General features: G+C 33.8%; 2 protein-coding genes across 2 annotated transcripts; one reads left to right on the top strand and one right to left on the bottom strand.

Moving 5' to 3' along the window:
• Positions 1–1,935: 1,935 nt before the first annotated feature.
• Positions 1,936–10,749, top strand: LOC125055046 (sperm-associated antigen 4 protein-like). The gene is made up of 7 exons (XM_047657251.1): positions 1,936–1,954; positions 3,714–3,788; positions 4,014–4,101; positions 5,480–5,529; positions 8,875–9,049; positions 10,006–10,123; positions 10,499–10,749. The coding sequence occupies exons 3-7, from the start codon at positions 4,055–4,057 to the stop codon at positions 10,691–10,693; spliced, it is 585 nt and encodes a 194-aa protein (XP_047513207.1). The 5' UTR covers positions 1,936–1,954; positions 3,714–3,788; positions 4,014–4,054; the 3' UTR covers positions 10,694–10,749.
• A 703-nt stretch (positions 10,750–11,452) lies between these two features.
• On the bottom strand, positions 11,453–15,163 carry LOC125055211 (40S ribosomal protein SA). The gene is made up of 7 exons (XM_047657553.1): positions 15,052–15,163; positions 14,736–14,863; positions 14,321–14,554; positions 12,900–13,064; positions 12,441–12,602; positions 11,882–12,031; positions 11,453–11,582 (listed from the first exon to the last, which is right to left on the bottom strand). Exons 2-7 carry the CDS (start codon positions 14,832–14,834, stop codon positions 11,490–11,492), a joined length of 903 nt encoding a protein of 300 aa, XP_047513509.1. The 5' UTR covers positions 14,835–14,863; positions 15,052–15,163; the 3' UTR covers positions 11,453–11,489.
• Between the last annotated feature and the right edge of the window lie 768 nt (positions 15,164–15,931).

The raw sequence follows: 15,931 nt of genomic DNA on the forward strand, positions 1-15,931 counted from the left end.
AAAAGGAACATTGTAGAATGTATGTCAGTATAATTATACGTTTGACCATTTGGCCTGGTATGGTATCTAGACCATACCAGGCCATAAACTCCAAAAAAAAAAGTTTAACCATTGACAAGAAACAAGACTTAAAATTAGAACAAAAAAATCTTTAGTAACGAAATGGCGGGAAATATAGCATATGTCAAATTTGTACACAAATGCTTGTATTCGAAGTCTACGGGTCTAAAATTACTTTTATTGAGATTAAACTATTCCGAAATTAAAGAATGTCACAAAATTACAGTTTGCCATGGTGTTCATCAGGTAAATACTGACGGTCCTCTTATAGACATAGTTATTGAATATTTTGTATTATATTAATAAACTATTTATTTTCATAATAGAGAATAGAAAGAGACCTTAAATAAATCTCTTTAACGGTAGTTGATACCACTTCTATATGTAACAGTGCTATGATTAATCTTCAAAGGTAAAATAGGACAGAATGGCAAGTAGGACGCAATAAGAGCTCTCAAATCTTTAAGCAGTACGTAAGGCCTCTGGATTCTTTAAAATTCTTTCTCAGGTTCACCATAAGAAGGATTTACATTTTCACCTTCAAGCGTTTATTACATAAGTGGCTCTCAATTTACATGCTCCATTGTACACATAATATAATATAAAATGAGGCGCCATTTTACATTTTTTCGCCGTTTAATTAGTTCTCGGTGTGGCAACGGGTATTTTAGGGATAATTGATAAATCTTTACTTTTTGGCTGCATTGTTACTAATTATATAGAACTTAATAACTAGAATGTTAAATAAAATGTCGTACCATAGTTTTATTATAAGAACAAAAGCGGTCTTTCAATGAGTGAGTATTTATTTATATATCTTTGTAGCAAAAGTTTAATATCATCTAAGTGAATTAGAATTAGTTTTTATTTAACATAAGATTTTCGTGTATTTTCTCATACTATTTTAATAAGGAAGTTCAAATAAACTTTCACTGAGAAGTCGAGACGATCAATATATCCCATATTGATTTATACAATTGTATATTTCAACTTACTTGCATCTAAGATTCAGATTCTTCACTTAGCCCTAGTATGAGCCCATTAAATGACATGAGACATAGTTGCCGCGAAGTCTCGACTCTGAGTTTCACCCTTATACCCAAATCACATAGGTACGTCCTCGAAGGCTGAGACTTGAAAAATAATCATTGGAACAAACGCAGAAATGTCCCATGCCCAATCGGAGGGTTACAACAATCTACGATTAGAATTGGGTGTAAGATGGAGGCGGTAAACTAAAATTATTACGGACACGAAATCATGTCCGTCCCTAATTCTTGCGACCCAAAAACCGATGCCGAAAAGCATAATGCAATTGCAACATTCTGCCACCTGCTATGAAATGAATGACGAGCGTTTGCACAAAATATTAAATGAGCTTCATTACGTCGGCAATCGTGAAACTGCCCTGCATAAAATAATGTTAATTTAATTTGTATTCGACCCCAGATTTTCGTATTGGCTATATTTGATCGGCCGGGGTAAATAGCGAATAGTCTATATGAATAATTAATATTTTTAGTAGGTCTAAAGTCGTCAATTGTCGCTTACATTTAAACGTGATTTAATTCCAAAACTTGTACGATTTTGAATGTAATACTTTCATAAATAAACGATATTGCAATGTACTTTTTTATATGCTGACGTTTAAAACACTTATATTCTAAAATTAAACTTGGGGCTACATTAAACTTCGGAAGTTTCTACTAGTAATATACCATACACCTTCCAATTACCGCGCAACACTCTGGTCATTTATAAGCCCGAACTCTTTGAAATCAAAGCCTTTTAAACAGTAGGCAGCCGAGAAAATGTAGTGAATACTCAGAGGCTAAAACTTTCGGGCATTAATTAAGCGCAACCTCACACGCGCTAAGTAAATTACAAAGCTCAGGTAAGCGTCCATTTGCTCCATATTTCAGTTCACGGAAGGAAACCACGAAAACTTTCCTATAGAGAATCATTTTATCCGTCGCGCGAGAATAATTGCGACTATCATTATAAGGAAATAACGAAGACGAAATATCCTAAGCGGGGAAAAGTGATACCAATATTTGTGGCTTTCGTTATTGGATTAAGCTGTAAGTTTTACATACATAAATTTTAATCAAATTAGAGCAAAATGTTATTTTATTTTCAACATAAACTGTGTTTATTGGCATATCAAATATTTGAGCCAATAACTGTTACTTAAAGAAATAACAAAAATCAAATTCTATACCTATCTCACATTACTGAAGAAGCGACTTATTTAAATAATCCTTTAATTACTTAGTAAATAGTTAGACTCGTATTCCATCTGTATCTCTGCAGACACAAAAACAGATTGACTTTGTGTGTTTGTGTGTTTGAGACTTCCATTTTCCTACAGGAAAGCAACTGAGAAATATAACTAACCTACAAAAGCCAGTATATAATCGCTAAATAAACCACTGAATTAAACGACTAGTTTTAGTATTGAAATAGACTTTCTTTTAGATCTCTCAAACCAGCCGTTTGACTAAAAGCAAACTTCAGTAACTAGCGCTGGAACTAACAAAGATATATTCACTGTTTTATGGAGCACGTCCTAATTTGATTAAGATGTATGCCGAAGCCAGAATATGTATTCTTGAATCTTGTTACTTTAGTGTTTCTGTGCTAAGCCAAATATTATCTTTATTATGTATATACACAATTTCATTGGCTATATATTTACCTTTTACAGCTAACACACACGTACCCATTTTTTATAGAAAGCACAGATAATCTCAATGTTCTTTTGTTTGTGGACTGATCTCATTGATTGACTCTAACAACAATTTTGTATTTACACGGACACCCGAAATTCAGTTCTTTGTCCTAATCCCAAATTAAGTTTATTGTAATAACTAAATAATCGAGCCATTACGAATTTCACGTAAATCCACGAATGCCTATAATTTAGTTTCACATTCGACCAATTGCGTAACTGAATTTGCCTCATTAACGATGAATTAACGCTTATCACTTTTATTAAAATTGATTACGAAGTCATTTTCATATTGAGAATACAAAATGTCTATTGCTCTCGAATATAATGACTGCGGGGACGTTTTTAATGATATGAATAACGCATGAGGCCAAAAAATCCAAAAAGTAGGGAACAGTCTGCTGGCTTAATAAATCTAACCTCTACCATGTGTTTGAAAAGTTATTATTGAATCTTAGTTAGATTCAGAATCAAGACAGCGTTATGTATGGGACCGTTCAAGTATTACGTAACGAATTTTGGGGGGGGGGGTCTTTTTGTAAAACGTTACGATGCGGGGCGGGGATTGAATTACGCGTTATTGTTAATATTATTTCGACTTTCCAGTACTTTACACCACATAATGGTAACTTTTAGTTATAAAGGGTCACTAAGTGGTCACGAAACATATTTTGACTACTCTTGGGTACAGAAAAACGTTACGACGCTATACATGCGGGGGGGTCAGTAATCTCCAAACATTTCGTGACGTAATACTTGAACGCTCCCTATGTCAGATACTATATTAATCTGAAATATAATTGTAACAAACATTCTTTTATTTTATTCTACATTCATCAATCATTATTACAAAGTAAAAGTTAGTTTAATAAAGCGACTGCAGCCATAGAATGAACAAAAAACATATATTTGTGTGTTTTAGTGTTATATTACTACCGAGGCAGTTTTACTATAGAAAAGGTAGAAAATATACTGACACAAGCCCAGCTACTATCATGTAAGTAACATTAGGTTATTTCGTTAAAACGCTGACGTCTCTCGGATAAAGGCAAATGAATATTATATGTACCTAAATCTTCGGCTACACAAAGGGCAAATCTCCATTAGGATAATGCAATAAGGTTTTGCTAGTCTACCGGCGAAGGGCTGTTTTTGCTTGATATTAATTATATTATATGTTATGGATCTTGAGCATGACAAGTCATTACCCTCAATTTTTCAGTTTCCCAACACGTGTCAGTAAATGAAGAATGCTGTTACAGAATGCAACGTTTGACGATGAAATTAATACATATGGAAAATTTACTAAGGTATATTATTAACTTGGAATTTAACCTTTCAGGCCTGTGATTGATGTATCTGCTTCGTGATACTTTTTCTATTAGGCATGCAGGTGATCAGCCTTCCCTGACTGACACATGCCGTTGAATTTTTATGGGTCTAAAAGCAATGCCGGTTTCCTCGCGATGTTTAACTTCACCGTACGAGGGAGGGAGGGAGTGTTAAATAGACAGAAAGTCTATTAGTGCTCAGCCGGAGTCGTACGCTGAAGCAACTAGACTACTGATATATCTATTATAATAGAGAGAGTAATAAAAACATATCTGAACCTAAATAGTACAAAAAGCTTTGATATACACGATAAATATTACTAGTAATATTCTTGTTTTAAACGTCAGAAAAAATTAGTTCCGAAATAACGAAGTACTGTATAAACAATCGATTTGAAAATCTAATTTGTTTAAGAGTGATTAACGAAAGCGTTTATAAACTACTCTAAAACGAAGACCGGTGTTTTAAAATATATATCTACAGTTATTCCCCAAAAGTTATCGATCTAATGATAATAGAAATCTTATTGAACATCGAATTGTAAAACGATGACTGTTTATTTTATTTTAAGTCAAAGATTTGTACCGCTTTCACATTTCAATTATCATGGTTAAAATTACAGAATTCCCAAAAAGGGCCACTGTTACTAATCATTGCCGAGTCTTGATGTTAATAAAGTAAATTTTTGTTCAAATAATTTGGTTGAGATAAGAATAACTAGAATATTGGATTTGTTTCTCTATTGTTAACGCAAGGCAAGGAATGACTTTCATATGTATAACCCAATCGGACAGATTAATTTCATTGAACGTTTAGCCCATAATCAATGTCAAAAATGGAATAAATATAAGTAAAACTCGACGAATCGTAGACCAGGCTGATCGCCTACTTGCTTCCAAATTATCAATAAAAGGACGCTAAAATGTGAATGGACAACTGTTAAGGTGGGAACTGACCAACGTTACGAGGTGTAATGTAACATGTAATGTAATGTTACACAGCGAGTATTCCGTGCAGTCAGTACGTCGTGTTACGGGGAAAAACAACGTAACACGACGTACTGACTGCACGAATGCTCGCTGTACAACATTACATTACATGTTACATTACACTTCGTAACATTGGTCAGTTCCCACCTTTAGGAGACTTCAAACATTCATAGACAACAGATAGACTCTTAATTCATATTATTATTTGTCGGTCTGTAGTTGTCTATTGCTAGAATCTACCCTAGTATTCATAATAGAGTATGCATAGCAAACGAGTACGTATTGTCGAAAGACTATAGCCTGCGCCATGGGCTAAAAGTTAAAAAAAAAGAGTACTCGCTGATATAATATTTATCAACATTAACAGGACCACACAACGAATGCGAAGGACAATGATATCACAAAACTACGGAACAGGTACAACTACTTTAATATTAACTAACTGTAGTTTAACTTTCGTTTATCATTTTGTTATTATGACATTTTTAACAAGTGAGGTGTTTTAAGACCGTAAGTTTTTATTTTATATGTTCTTTGCGTTCATGTTCCTGGATTCTATTTTCGGCAAAATCAGTGATATTAGGCCCTTTGATGAGTCTAAAGTTTAAAAGAAGTAAAGTCTACAGGTTAAAAGAAGTAATGATTGAAATATAAATCCTTCTTGCATGTTATTCCACTAAATTATTTTTTTATGCGTAAAGTATTACTGAAAGTCAAAGTATTTATGTTATATATTTATATAGCTGCAGCTGAGTGTCATCATCGGATTTCAAGGAAAAATACAAAATACCATCGGTATCACCTCGACGTCCGTCGTTCCACAAATGAGCGTTTTCTATGGCAGTTTTTGCCGCGCACCACTATGTGGAACCAGCTGCCCACTGAAGTATTTCCGTACAAATTCTTGAAAGGCCGGCAACGCACTTGCGAGCCTTCTGGCAGTGTGAGTGTCCATGGGCGGCGGTATCACTTAACATCAGGTGAGCCTCCTGCCAGTTTGCCTCCTATTACATTTAAAAAACAAAAAAAAACAAAAATGTAACCAATGAAGGTGACCACAAATATGATAAATGATTATATGCTACTCCGCATCATATTCTGTACCAAAAGGAAAAATAGTATTACTAACTTACGACAAACAAATTATTTATAAATACCTACACATACATACTTTACAGTTACCAAAGAAAATTTCCCCAGCGACGAACCTATACAAAACCCAAAGAAACATATGGTTACATATTTAGTCGTGTGAGAAGATTGTAGGCGAGCATCTAGGCACACATACTGATTAATTATGCAAAGATTCCTGTGCCTAGCTCACTTGAAGGGTCGCTCACTAGTTAGGGGTGAACTGAGTTTGAATGTTTGATATCTGGCCGCATTCCGAGCTGGCTCAAATCCAAGACCGCTTTGTTTATTTCTATTAGTCCTTTAAGACTACGAATTTAATGAACACTTCAGTGTTAGGCATTTTCGTTTAATTTTATAAATGCTTCCTCTCGAGTTATATGTACTTAAATATTATAATTAGCTTTTATACGAGGTGTTCTAACCCATAAAAAATATGTCATGTTTTTACGTAGTACATAGGCTGTCCGAAGCACTACGTCATTTTTACACGCTTTATATTAGGTTCACCTGTATGTATGTATGTATGTATGTAACCGACTCCTTCGGACTCGATTTTGACCCACTTTTAACGGACAGATTTAATTCAAACTTTGCGCACCTGTCAAAGTACGATGACAATGCAATAATCCGAAAAAAAATGGTAATGAACAAAAAATACTGGTATAATTGTGAAAAAGCGTGGGTTGCTCGATAGACGAAAAATATGGCACAGAGCGCCCCACGCTTTTTCACAATAATACCAGTATTTTTTGTTCATTACCATTTTCAGCCTAAATTAGGAATTATTTTTCACTTTTTAGTTTGATGTGCTTTAAAAGCGTGTTTTTTTAAACTATTATTTATTCTTTTTGTTTTGTGTAATTTTATATGCAGTATTTACCTTTAAATTATGTTACGAAATTCCTAAGCCATATTAAAAAATCTAAGTAAGTCTTCGAAGAATTGTTTGCTCTTATCTTGCCAACTTTTTAACGTATAAAAAAGTATTCGCATCAAAGTAGTACAAACACCTAAAAACTTTTAACTCAGCTTATTTTAACCACCATAAATCACAGCGACATTTCACCGAAAAAATGGTGAAAGCTAAAAATAACTGTCGACGAAAGTTGGAACCGCGGCTTGTTGAGCTAAAATACATTAATGCCGGGTCATTTTCAAAGTACACACATATATATCTATTTCAACATTAAATATAATTATAATACTGCAGGTATTAAACACACGGTGCACTAACACAGCAACAAAAAATTATCGTATGGTGTGGCAATCTAACTTTTTGATACTACAGGAAAAAAGTGAACCAAACCTTTTGAGTTACTTAACTAGTGTAGTTAATAAGTGCAAGTGCGGTGTCTCGGACACACGAAATTAGTGTCTATTATAGAACACTAAGACTGTTAATGAACATTACCTTAGTGTAAGCTATAAAATTAAGTAAACATAATATTACTAGACTAGAAATAATTATTGTATAGGCTTGGTTGTAATTCATGTACTTAAAGCACTCTCTTTTGAGAACCTTATTGTAAAAAAAGGTTTCTATTTATACATTTTTAATTATTATTATTATGGCGTGCGTTAGGCACACAAGGCTGATTGCCTACTTGTCTATTAGAAAAAAAACTGATCACGAAACAGCTACTGAGACCCAGACCTAATAGGTTGTAGTGTTTTAAGTCGTCAACCTTGTAAAAATTGCATTTCATCTAATATTAATAAAACTGAGAATACTTAATTTATCCTAGATATGTACCATCTCTACTATCTCTGGAACTTTCGCCCCTTAGGTTATATAACGCTTATGCGCTCCATGATCCTAGAATGTAGTAATAATTAAAATACCCAAAATAATGGGTGATGTAAAGTCTTTAAGTCATATTCAAATACCTTTATAACAAAAAAGATGCCTTAGTTATAAAAATAACTAAAAAACTAGGGGTATGTGATTAAAATTAATATTTATTCTATGTATTCTGCTTGCTTGTGTAGTATAAATAATAAAAAATAAATTTAATGTTCGTTTCGTGTACTTGCTTATGAGTACATATTGCCACCCCGCGGCCATAAATCTAACATTTTACGTGTCATTAGCGTGGATATTATAAAAGTGGATATATTCAACACAGCGTAAATAAATTTTTGTTCGGAAAGCATAAGCACTCTGGTCGAGTTTACTACACGAATTTATTTCGAAACATGTATGTTTGCGCTTCCGTTTCCTTCCATACGCCCACGGACCGCTAGTTTTCTATACAAAATGCTTTCGTAATATACGAGTCTGTTTTATTTATTTTGACCAGTGTTGGCCTAGTGACTTGGAGTCTCAAGAGTGACAAGAGTCTCTTCCTTGAGGTCGTAGGTTCGATTCCCGGCTGTGCACCAATGGACTTTCCTTTTATGTGCGCATTTAACATTCGCTCGAGCGGTGAAGGAAAACATCGTGAGGAAACCGGCTTGTCTTCGACTCAAAAAGTGGAAGGCTTGTGTCAGGCACAGGAGTCTAATCACCTACTTGCCTATTACATTGACAAATGATCATGAAACAGAAATATGAGGCCCAGACCTAAAAGGGTTGTAGCGCCACTGATTTGTTTATTTTTTATTTATTTCACTTATATCGTTGAACAGAAAACAACGCATTGGAATACATAGTCGGTGCACAGGCTGTAAAGGGCAGCAGCACTATAGAGTGGGGTGGGAGAGTTGCTCTCTGGGGTGTCATACCGCTGTGGCGCGCCGCACCGCCGCCCGACACTATACTGGCTTTGAGGAAACCAACGCCATCTGATTGTTGGCCTTTTAGGTACGCTTTATACGAATGCTTTTAGATTATATTCAGTAATTGAAATAATTCTAAAACATTATTTCTACCCATTCAAGACAAGAATCCCTTTCTTATACCTCAGTTTTAACATAGAATTCTGCTTGTTGCTGTTTATAATTATTATCTACGATTCCAATAATGTGCTCGATTTATCTGCTGAAGTCTCGTAAAATTCAAAATGTTTTGGTAAAATATATATGAAATAACGATAAACTGTAAAAACTTATATCCACGCAATTTAATTGCTTGATTATTTTAATAATAGCATAGGTAATCTTACTAATGTATACTCAAACATAGCGCTAACATCAGGCTAATAAAAAAATAATGAATTTGTTAGTATATACGTAAAATATAAAAAGAAAATTCCACCATCTGATCGACTAGACAATTTTTCTTCACGGCACAATTACACAATTTAGATCCTTGACATACCAAATCCAAATCTTGCAATTTCCTCGTGCACTTGACGGATCTGTATTTAGTTGAGTGGAAAATGAGATCTTACAAAAGTGTCTCCATTAAGACCGTAAATGAGACGTGAAATTGATGTCATCGAATTAACATTTCGTCTGAGCGTTTGTTCCTATTAACAATTCCGCAAAACGTTATATTAGAACAGGGTTTGTTTTACGCCGGTTTTCTATATCAGTGATGAAATGCAAGTCGGCGATTTTTTTGCAATTATGAGCCGCTTTAGATGATAGAAGCGCAATATAATTTAGACACTCAATTATTGTTACACACAGAATCTTTAGATGTATGTAACATAGAGTTAATTTACGATTATGTAAAGATAATTTTAAAAAGCCTATAAAAACACTTTTTTTCTCGTAAAAAAGCATAAACTTTATAATTTATTACCATCAGCATAATAATATAATAATACGCTAAAGCAAAGTAGAAATAAAGTATCTTATTATTTATTATTACAGTGGATCGACTGGCGAAGTTATAATAGAGGTTCCTCAATACGCTCAAGTGCACAGTATAAGTGTCGAACACATAAGACCAGACACAGCGCAAAGTGCACCGAAGGACTTTATAGTTTACGTAAGTTTTATTTGCTGAACATTCTCAGAGTTAATGTAAAAATTATAACTTTCTGTTATGTACTCAGTACGATTAAAAATATTTTTTATATAAGTATATGATTCTTGATCGCAACGATCAAGAATTGCGTAAGAATCTACATAATACTTCAAGAATAAGCTGTTTCATATAACATTTAGATCTGTGTCAGAAAATGTACCCTACTTTTTTAAAGTTATACTTCAGTCTTCCAATATAGAATGTTGTCTCGTTTTTTTAATCAGTAGCTTTAATGATAAGGATACATTAAATGCCTTTTATGAATAAGAGGTAAGTAGGTAATTAACAATGCCATGAATAAAAAGTAGTTTTTCCTTCACTGATGATTCTTTTCAGGGAATCCTAGAAAACGGTACCTGGACAAAAGCGACAGACGGAACATACCGGTACAATAAGCCCGCGAAACAATACTATTCATTAGACAATAGCGCTCCCTTAAAACGCATTGTTTTCAGAGTTTTGTCCAACCATGGCAATCAACAATATACTTGTGTTTACAGAGTTCATCTCTATAGCGATTCAAACACTTGATTTTTAATAAAATAAAGTGTTCTACATTAATAAAAATTGTCATTTCTATTATTAATATATATATATGAAATTTTATATTATGTCCCACACCTATTAATTTAATACGTATTTTATGAAGTTATACTTCTTACTTAGTCTTACTTCTACTAACGCGCCTACGTTATGAAAAATTGATGAGAGTGAAATTTTACGATGCGCGCGCACCGTGACACAAAATTAACAGAATGAAGTTGCCTACGGAAGATGCTACGGCATTATTGCCTATAATGACTCTTTTTCTAGTCTTCCAGATTATTTAATTGTAATTTATTATTTGCATGCAATCAAAAACTATTTTTAATTATGCCAAAGTATAACTACTTACGCGCGTACATGTAAGTACACGCACCCTTTTTTTTTTGTTACGGATTTGTACTATACAAATTTATACGAGTCTATCGTCTGTAGTGCTTATATTTAATAACAAATGTGTAATCATGCATAAGTTTTGTTCATAGTTCAGCAAAATGGGTTACCAACGTAGGTATAGAGGGCTCAATAGAAGCAGTCATCCGCGTAGTACTGGTCATTGGAAATAAGTTTAAAAAAAACGTGTAAATAACCTGGGGTGGAAATTAAGGAAGTAGCACGAAATGTACACAAGTACTGGATCTTCATCGTAATAAAACTAGAATGTGACCAACATTCTTCAGTATTATCCTTACAGTTTAAAACTTACATTCTAAAAAAGTTTAATAGGTATGAAGCAAATAACAAAGATTTAGTTTTTCAAATTTTAATTTTGTAAACACAATGTTTACGACGCGGCCCATCCTTGGGCAGAGCCTCCCCATGATGGAGCAGGCGCAGCGACCACAGGCGCGGCGGTGGTACCCAACTCTTCTTGTACCTGTAAAATAATTTTATTTTAAATATAGTTGTTGCTAAATGAATAAAATGTGTAAGTGATAACATCTTCCTACAAGTTTTCTTTATAAAAATATAAACCAACTTTAAATAAAACTATCAACATTATTTACCCAGATACAAATATTTACATAAATGCGTGCATCACAAAAACTACTGAACCACTTTTGATGAAACTTTTACTCTTCCCTAAGTTGAAATAAATACCAAATTTTAATCAGATTAAATGTGAACGTGCCTAGCGATAAGGCATGTCTTATAGTATAGCTATGCAATAAATACCTGAGCAGCCCAATCGTCTTGAGCAGCCGGTGTGCCAAAAGCTGGTGCAGCAACTGGAGCAGACTCCTCAGCCCATGAAGTGACTGGTTCAGGCTCGATCCAGTCTTCATGCACCGGGGGCGGGACCTCTGGCTTGACAGCAACGACAGCCTGAAATGGAAATGTTTTATTAGGAACAAACTCAAAAAATTATAAAATAAAGAAAATGTTAATATTAAGTTTTACGTGCAAAGAATGTATTTAACTTTTCATGTTGTTTCACATTTAGAAAATTGACTATAATAGAGGTCCCTATGCCAATTTAGTCACCGAGACCACTGGCAATGTATGTTCATTTTGTGTAGTGCATAAGTCTGGAGCAGTGACACAAAGACACACACGCTTTATGCTTCAGAATTCTCAAGTGGGATGAATGTTAGCACAGGTATGAAACCAATTTATAAACTTAGGACATCCATCCAAATTTTTCTTGGAAGGTTCACACTCACTCCGCTGGCTTTTAACATTCCAGACCACTACGCAGTTAAAATTGACTATAAGTTACAAAAGATTCAGATACCTGTTCCTTTGCCTGTTGTTCTTCCTTCTCGCTCTCTTCTGGGTCACGGTAGAAGAAGAGGTCTACCACTACATCCCAGCGTTGGTCACGGGCGAGAACTCCACGAAGGCGCAGGACCTCTCGGGCGAGCAGCCACCACATCAGACCAATAGAGTGGGATGACTGAAATATATAAATACATCTTAGAAGGTAGATTAAATTGGTCAAATTCGGATCTATTTTACTAAAATATTTATTCCCATAAAAATAAAAATTCTGTAATAAGAATTAAACTTATAATTTGTTTAATATATAAATAAGAATACATGTAAAGGCAATTAAGATATAACAAGTATTATACAAGTGCTAAATTAATTCAGTTAGTCAATAAAATTAGCATCATAGTGTAATCACAATTTTTTAATTATTTTATTAGTTATCCTTCATTATGGCATAATTAAGTAAAGTTAATAAAAATACCTTGGTGTTGCATGGGATAGCAATATCGACAAATCTCAGAGGTGAGTCTGTGTTGCACAGAGCAATAACAGGAATGTTGACATATGAAGCCTCAGTAATGGGTTGGTGGTCCTGTGCTGGATCAAGCACAATAAGAAGGCGGGGCTCCCTGAAGGCAGCTTGAATCTATAATAATAAATAAGCTATTAATAACACACTTTATTTAGCCTGGATTTAGTTTATTTTATAAAAATCAGATAACAGTATAATCATTCCTGCAAGTGCAGTCAGTGGTTCCTTAGTTAAAATTATCATCATGGAAAAAGTGGCTTAAACTAATTCCTTCAAATTTTAAATAAATCTCCTATCTATGTTAACACTACCTACTCTAAATTTTAAACAATAATATTTAAAAATTACAGTCAAAACCGTTTATAACGACATCGTTTACAACGACCTATCGGTTATTACAACCAGATTGTATGGTCCCGTCCAAATCCCTAGTTAACTATTCAGTAAACAAACTGCTTATAACAACATCGGATACAGCGACATATCGCTTACAACGACGAAATTTTAACGATATTCATCGGCTATAACGACCAACCGCTTCTTGTCTCAACAAAACAAAAAAATACAAACGATTTTAAACCTTTTTATAAGCATTGAATGAATATTTAGGAATATTATTACCTAAGCACTTTCTCCTGCCTCATCCGAACCTCTTCCCGGCCATTTGACCTTGCATACTTTACACATGTTTAGTTCGCTAATTGACTGCGTGAGTAACAGTTTGATTTAAAAGTGTTGGTGTTGTTTACACTGTGCAATTGTGCATTTATGTGTTATTATGTCGCAAAAAAAGAGAAAAGCGTTTTCTATTGAAGGAAAATCTCATGTCATATGGATAAAATGCAAAAAATATTTGAGACTGGGCTAAAAAAAAACGTACCAAAATGACTGATTACTTTTATACCTAATTATTTTGTAATAAATATTTTTGTTTCTTTTATGACTCGTTTACATATTATAATATTAACATACCATATTATAACCCAATTACCTACCTATTCTAGATAGATAACTATGTACATACATATGTACTGTACTTGTGTATATGACATTGCTTATAACGACTATCGGATATAACGTCGGCAACTATATGGTCCCTTCAATGTCGTTATAACCGGTTTTGACTGTAGTCATATTACCAACCTCAATTATTGTGACACCTATATAAGAAATATTTGTTACAGTGGTTTTGGCATAATAAGGACTTACTAAATAGCTTTCATTAAATTTATCTTATATTTAAAATGTTCTAAAACAATTTGCATGCTAAAAAATACAAGAAATTATGAAGTTAGTTTATTGTATTGATAAATTATATAGAGCCCAACTTAATGGCACAATAAAGATACTTAAAATGGCTATTTTCTTACCTGGTTAGTAAAAGCACCAGGTGTGAAACGTCCAGCAATAGGTGTAGCTCCAGTGTGTGCAGCAAACTTCAGTACTGCTCTCTGTCCAAATGGACGTGATGAGATGACGAATACATCAGCTGGGTTTTCAATCGCAACAACTGCTCTGGCCGCCAAAACCAACTTCTCCCACGTGCGACGTAAGTTAATTACGTGAGTGCCATCCGCACGACGCTTGTACACGTATGTTTCCATCTACAATAAAAATTTACATCAACAGATTGCGAGGCTAAAGTTCAGTTATTAGGCTGTAATTTGGTCGTCAGTTGGGAGAATCGATCTACATAGATATTCAGATTTAAAATGGAACGGATTCACTTATCATCATATGGAACTTTTAGTTAATAAGTTTCGATATAAAGTTGAGGTTAAGTACCTGGAAGTGAACATTTTCAGACCCAAGGTGGGTTGTCGCTGCAAGCATTTTGGTTACATCTTCCTCGTTGAGGGCTAAGTTATCTAATCCTCCCGACATCGTTGCGTTTATTTGAGTAACGACTAAACCTGTAAAAATAAAAACAAGTGTTAGACTGACTGTTATTAACCGGCCACACACAGATACAAATGTCGAAAATCTAAAAAACTACGGCATGAATTAAATACTAACAACTCGTCCTTTATTGTATTTGGCATTTTAAGCACAAAATCGTTAAAGATTTACAAAATAACTATAGATTTCGAAAAATACTCACGCGTATAATGCCACTGGGAGACGATTGGATTTAAAAGAGTTGTCAAAGTTCAGTTGAAAGATCACCTGTTGACTGTTCAAATATGACAATGACAAAGACATAAAATAATGATACTATCTACAGGATATCAGAAAGATTTATCTAACCGAAGACTGTAAAAAGATGCGTTTTTATTATTTACGATCAATTTTAGTTAGCAAAACTTAAGAAACAATTGTTAACAAATAATAATATATTCATATATTGACGACACTTTCTAAGGCCAGTTATAGGTCTACCAGGATCTGATGGCAAAAAGGGAAAAAAGAAATTGACGCTAGCAATACTGGGGAAATAGGAGTAAAACGTTTTGATACTTTTTTTTTCCTTATAGCGGCTGATTCTGTGTGTGATATATGCAAAATGTATAAAAATTTATCCAATGATATTTTTTGAAAATGTGGCGAATGTGGGGTTTGAAATTTAGATGAAAACTCCAATTACTCTGTTCATGAGTTTATTAATTAATTAAGAACTTTAAAATAGTTCCAAATACTGCACATCCATAAAAAAGTCTTCAACGCAGTATTTATACCTTTCCTCCTGCATCTCAATTAACCGATCTTGTTCTATGAACTGATTTTCAATTTTTATTACATGTTCACAAGATTTTCGCTATTCATCGATCCCTATTTGAGAGAAAGAAACAGTGTAAAACTCATTTATCTTGTTTCTGATCAATTTTAAATCAAAACTATCCAAGTTTATTTGTAGTATAAGAAACCTCTGAAATAAACCAAAGTTTAGTATAAGTACATAATATATTACACACGAAGAATCCCATAAACCAAAGTATCAAGACGTGTCACTCCTACTAACCAGTCAACGCTTGCACATGGCT

The sequence above is a fragment of the Pieris napi genome, chromosome 13 (genome assembly GCF_905475465.1).
Source record: "Pieris napi chromosome 13, ilPieNapi1.2, whole genome shotgun sequence".
Lineage (NCBI taxonomy): Eukaryota > Metazoa > Arthropoda > Insecta > Lepidoptera > Pieridae > Pieris > Pieris napi.

Coding starts and splice junctions, on each gene's coding strand:
- LOC125055046 (XM_047657251.1), top strand. CDS start 4,055: ATGCAACGTTTGACGATGAAATTAATACATATGGAAAATTTACTAAG. Junction 4,102..5,479: donor CATATGGAAAATTTACTAAG/GTATATTATTAA, acceptor CAACATTAACAG/GACCACACAACGAATGCGAA. Junction 10,124..10,498: donor CGAAGGACTTTATAGTTTAC/GTAAGTTTTATT, acceptor GATTCTTTTCAG/GGAATCCTAGAAAACGGTAC.
- LOC125055211 (XM_047657553.1), bottom strand. CDS start 14,834: ATGTCGGGAGGATTAGATAACTTAGCCCTCAACGAGGAAGATGTAACC. Junction 13,065..14,320: donor CTGGTGCTTTTACTAACCAG/GTAAGAAAATAG, acceptor TTATTATTATAG/ATTCAAGCTGCCTTCAGGGA. Junction 12,032..12,440: donor AACAACAGGCAAAGGAACAG/GTATCTGAATCT, acceptor TTTCCATTTCAG/GCTGTCGTTGCTGTCAAGCC.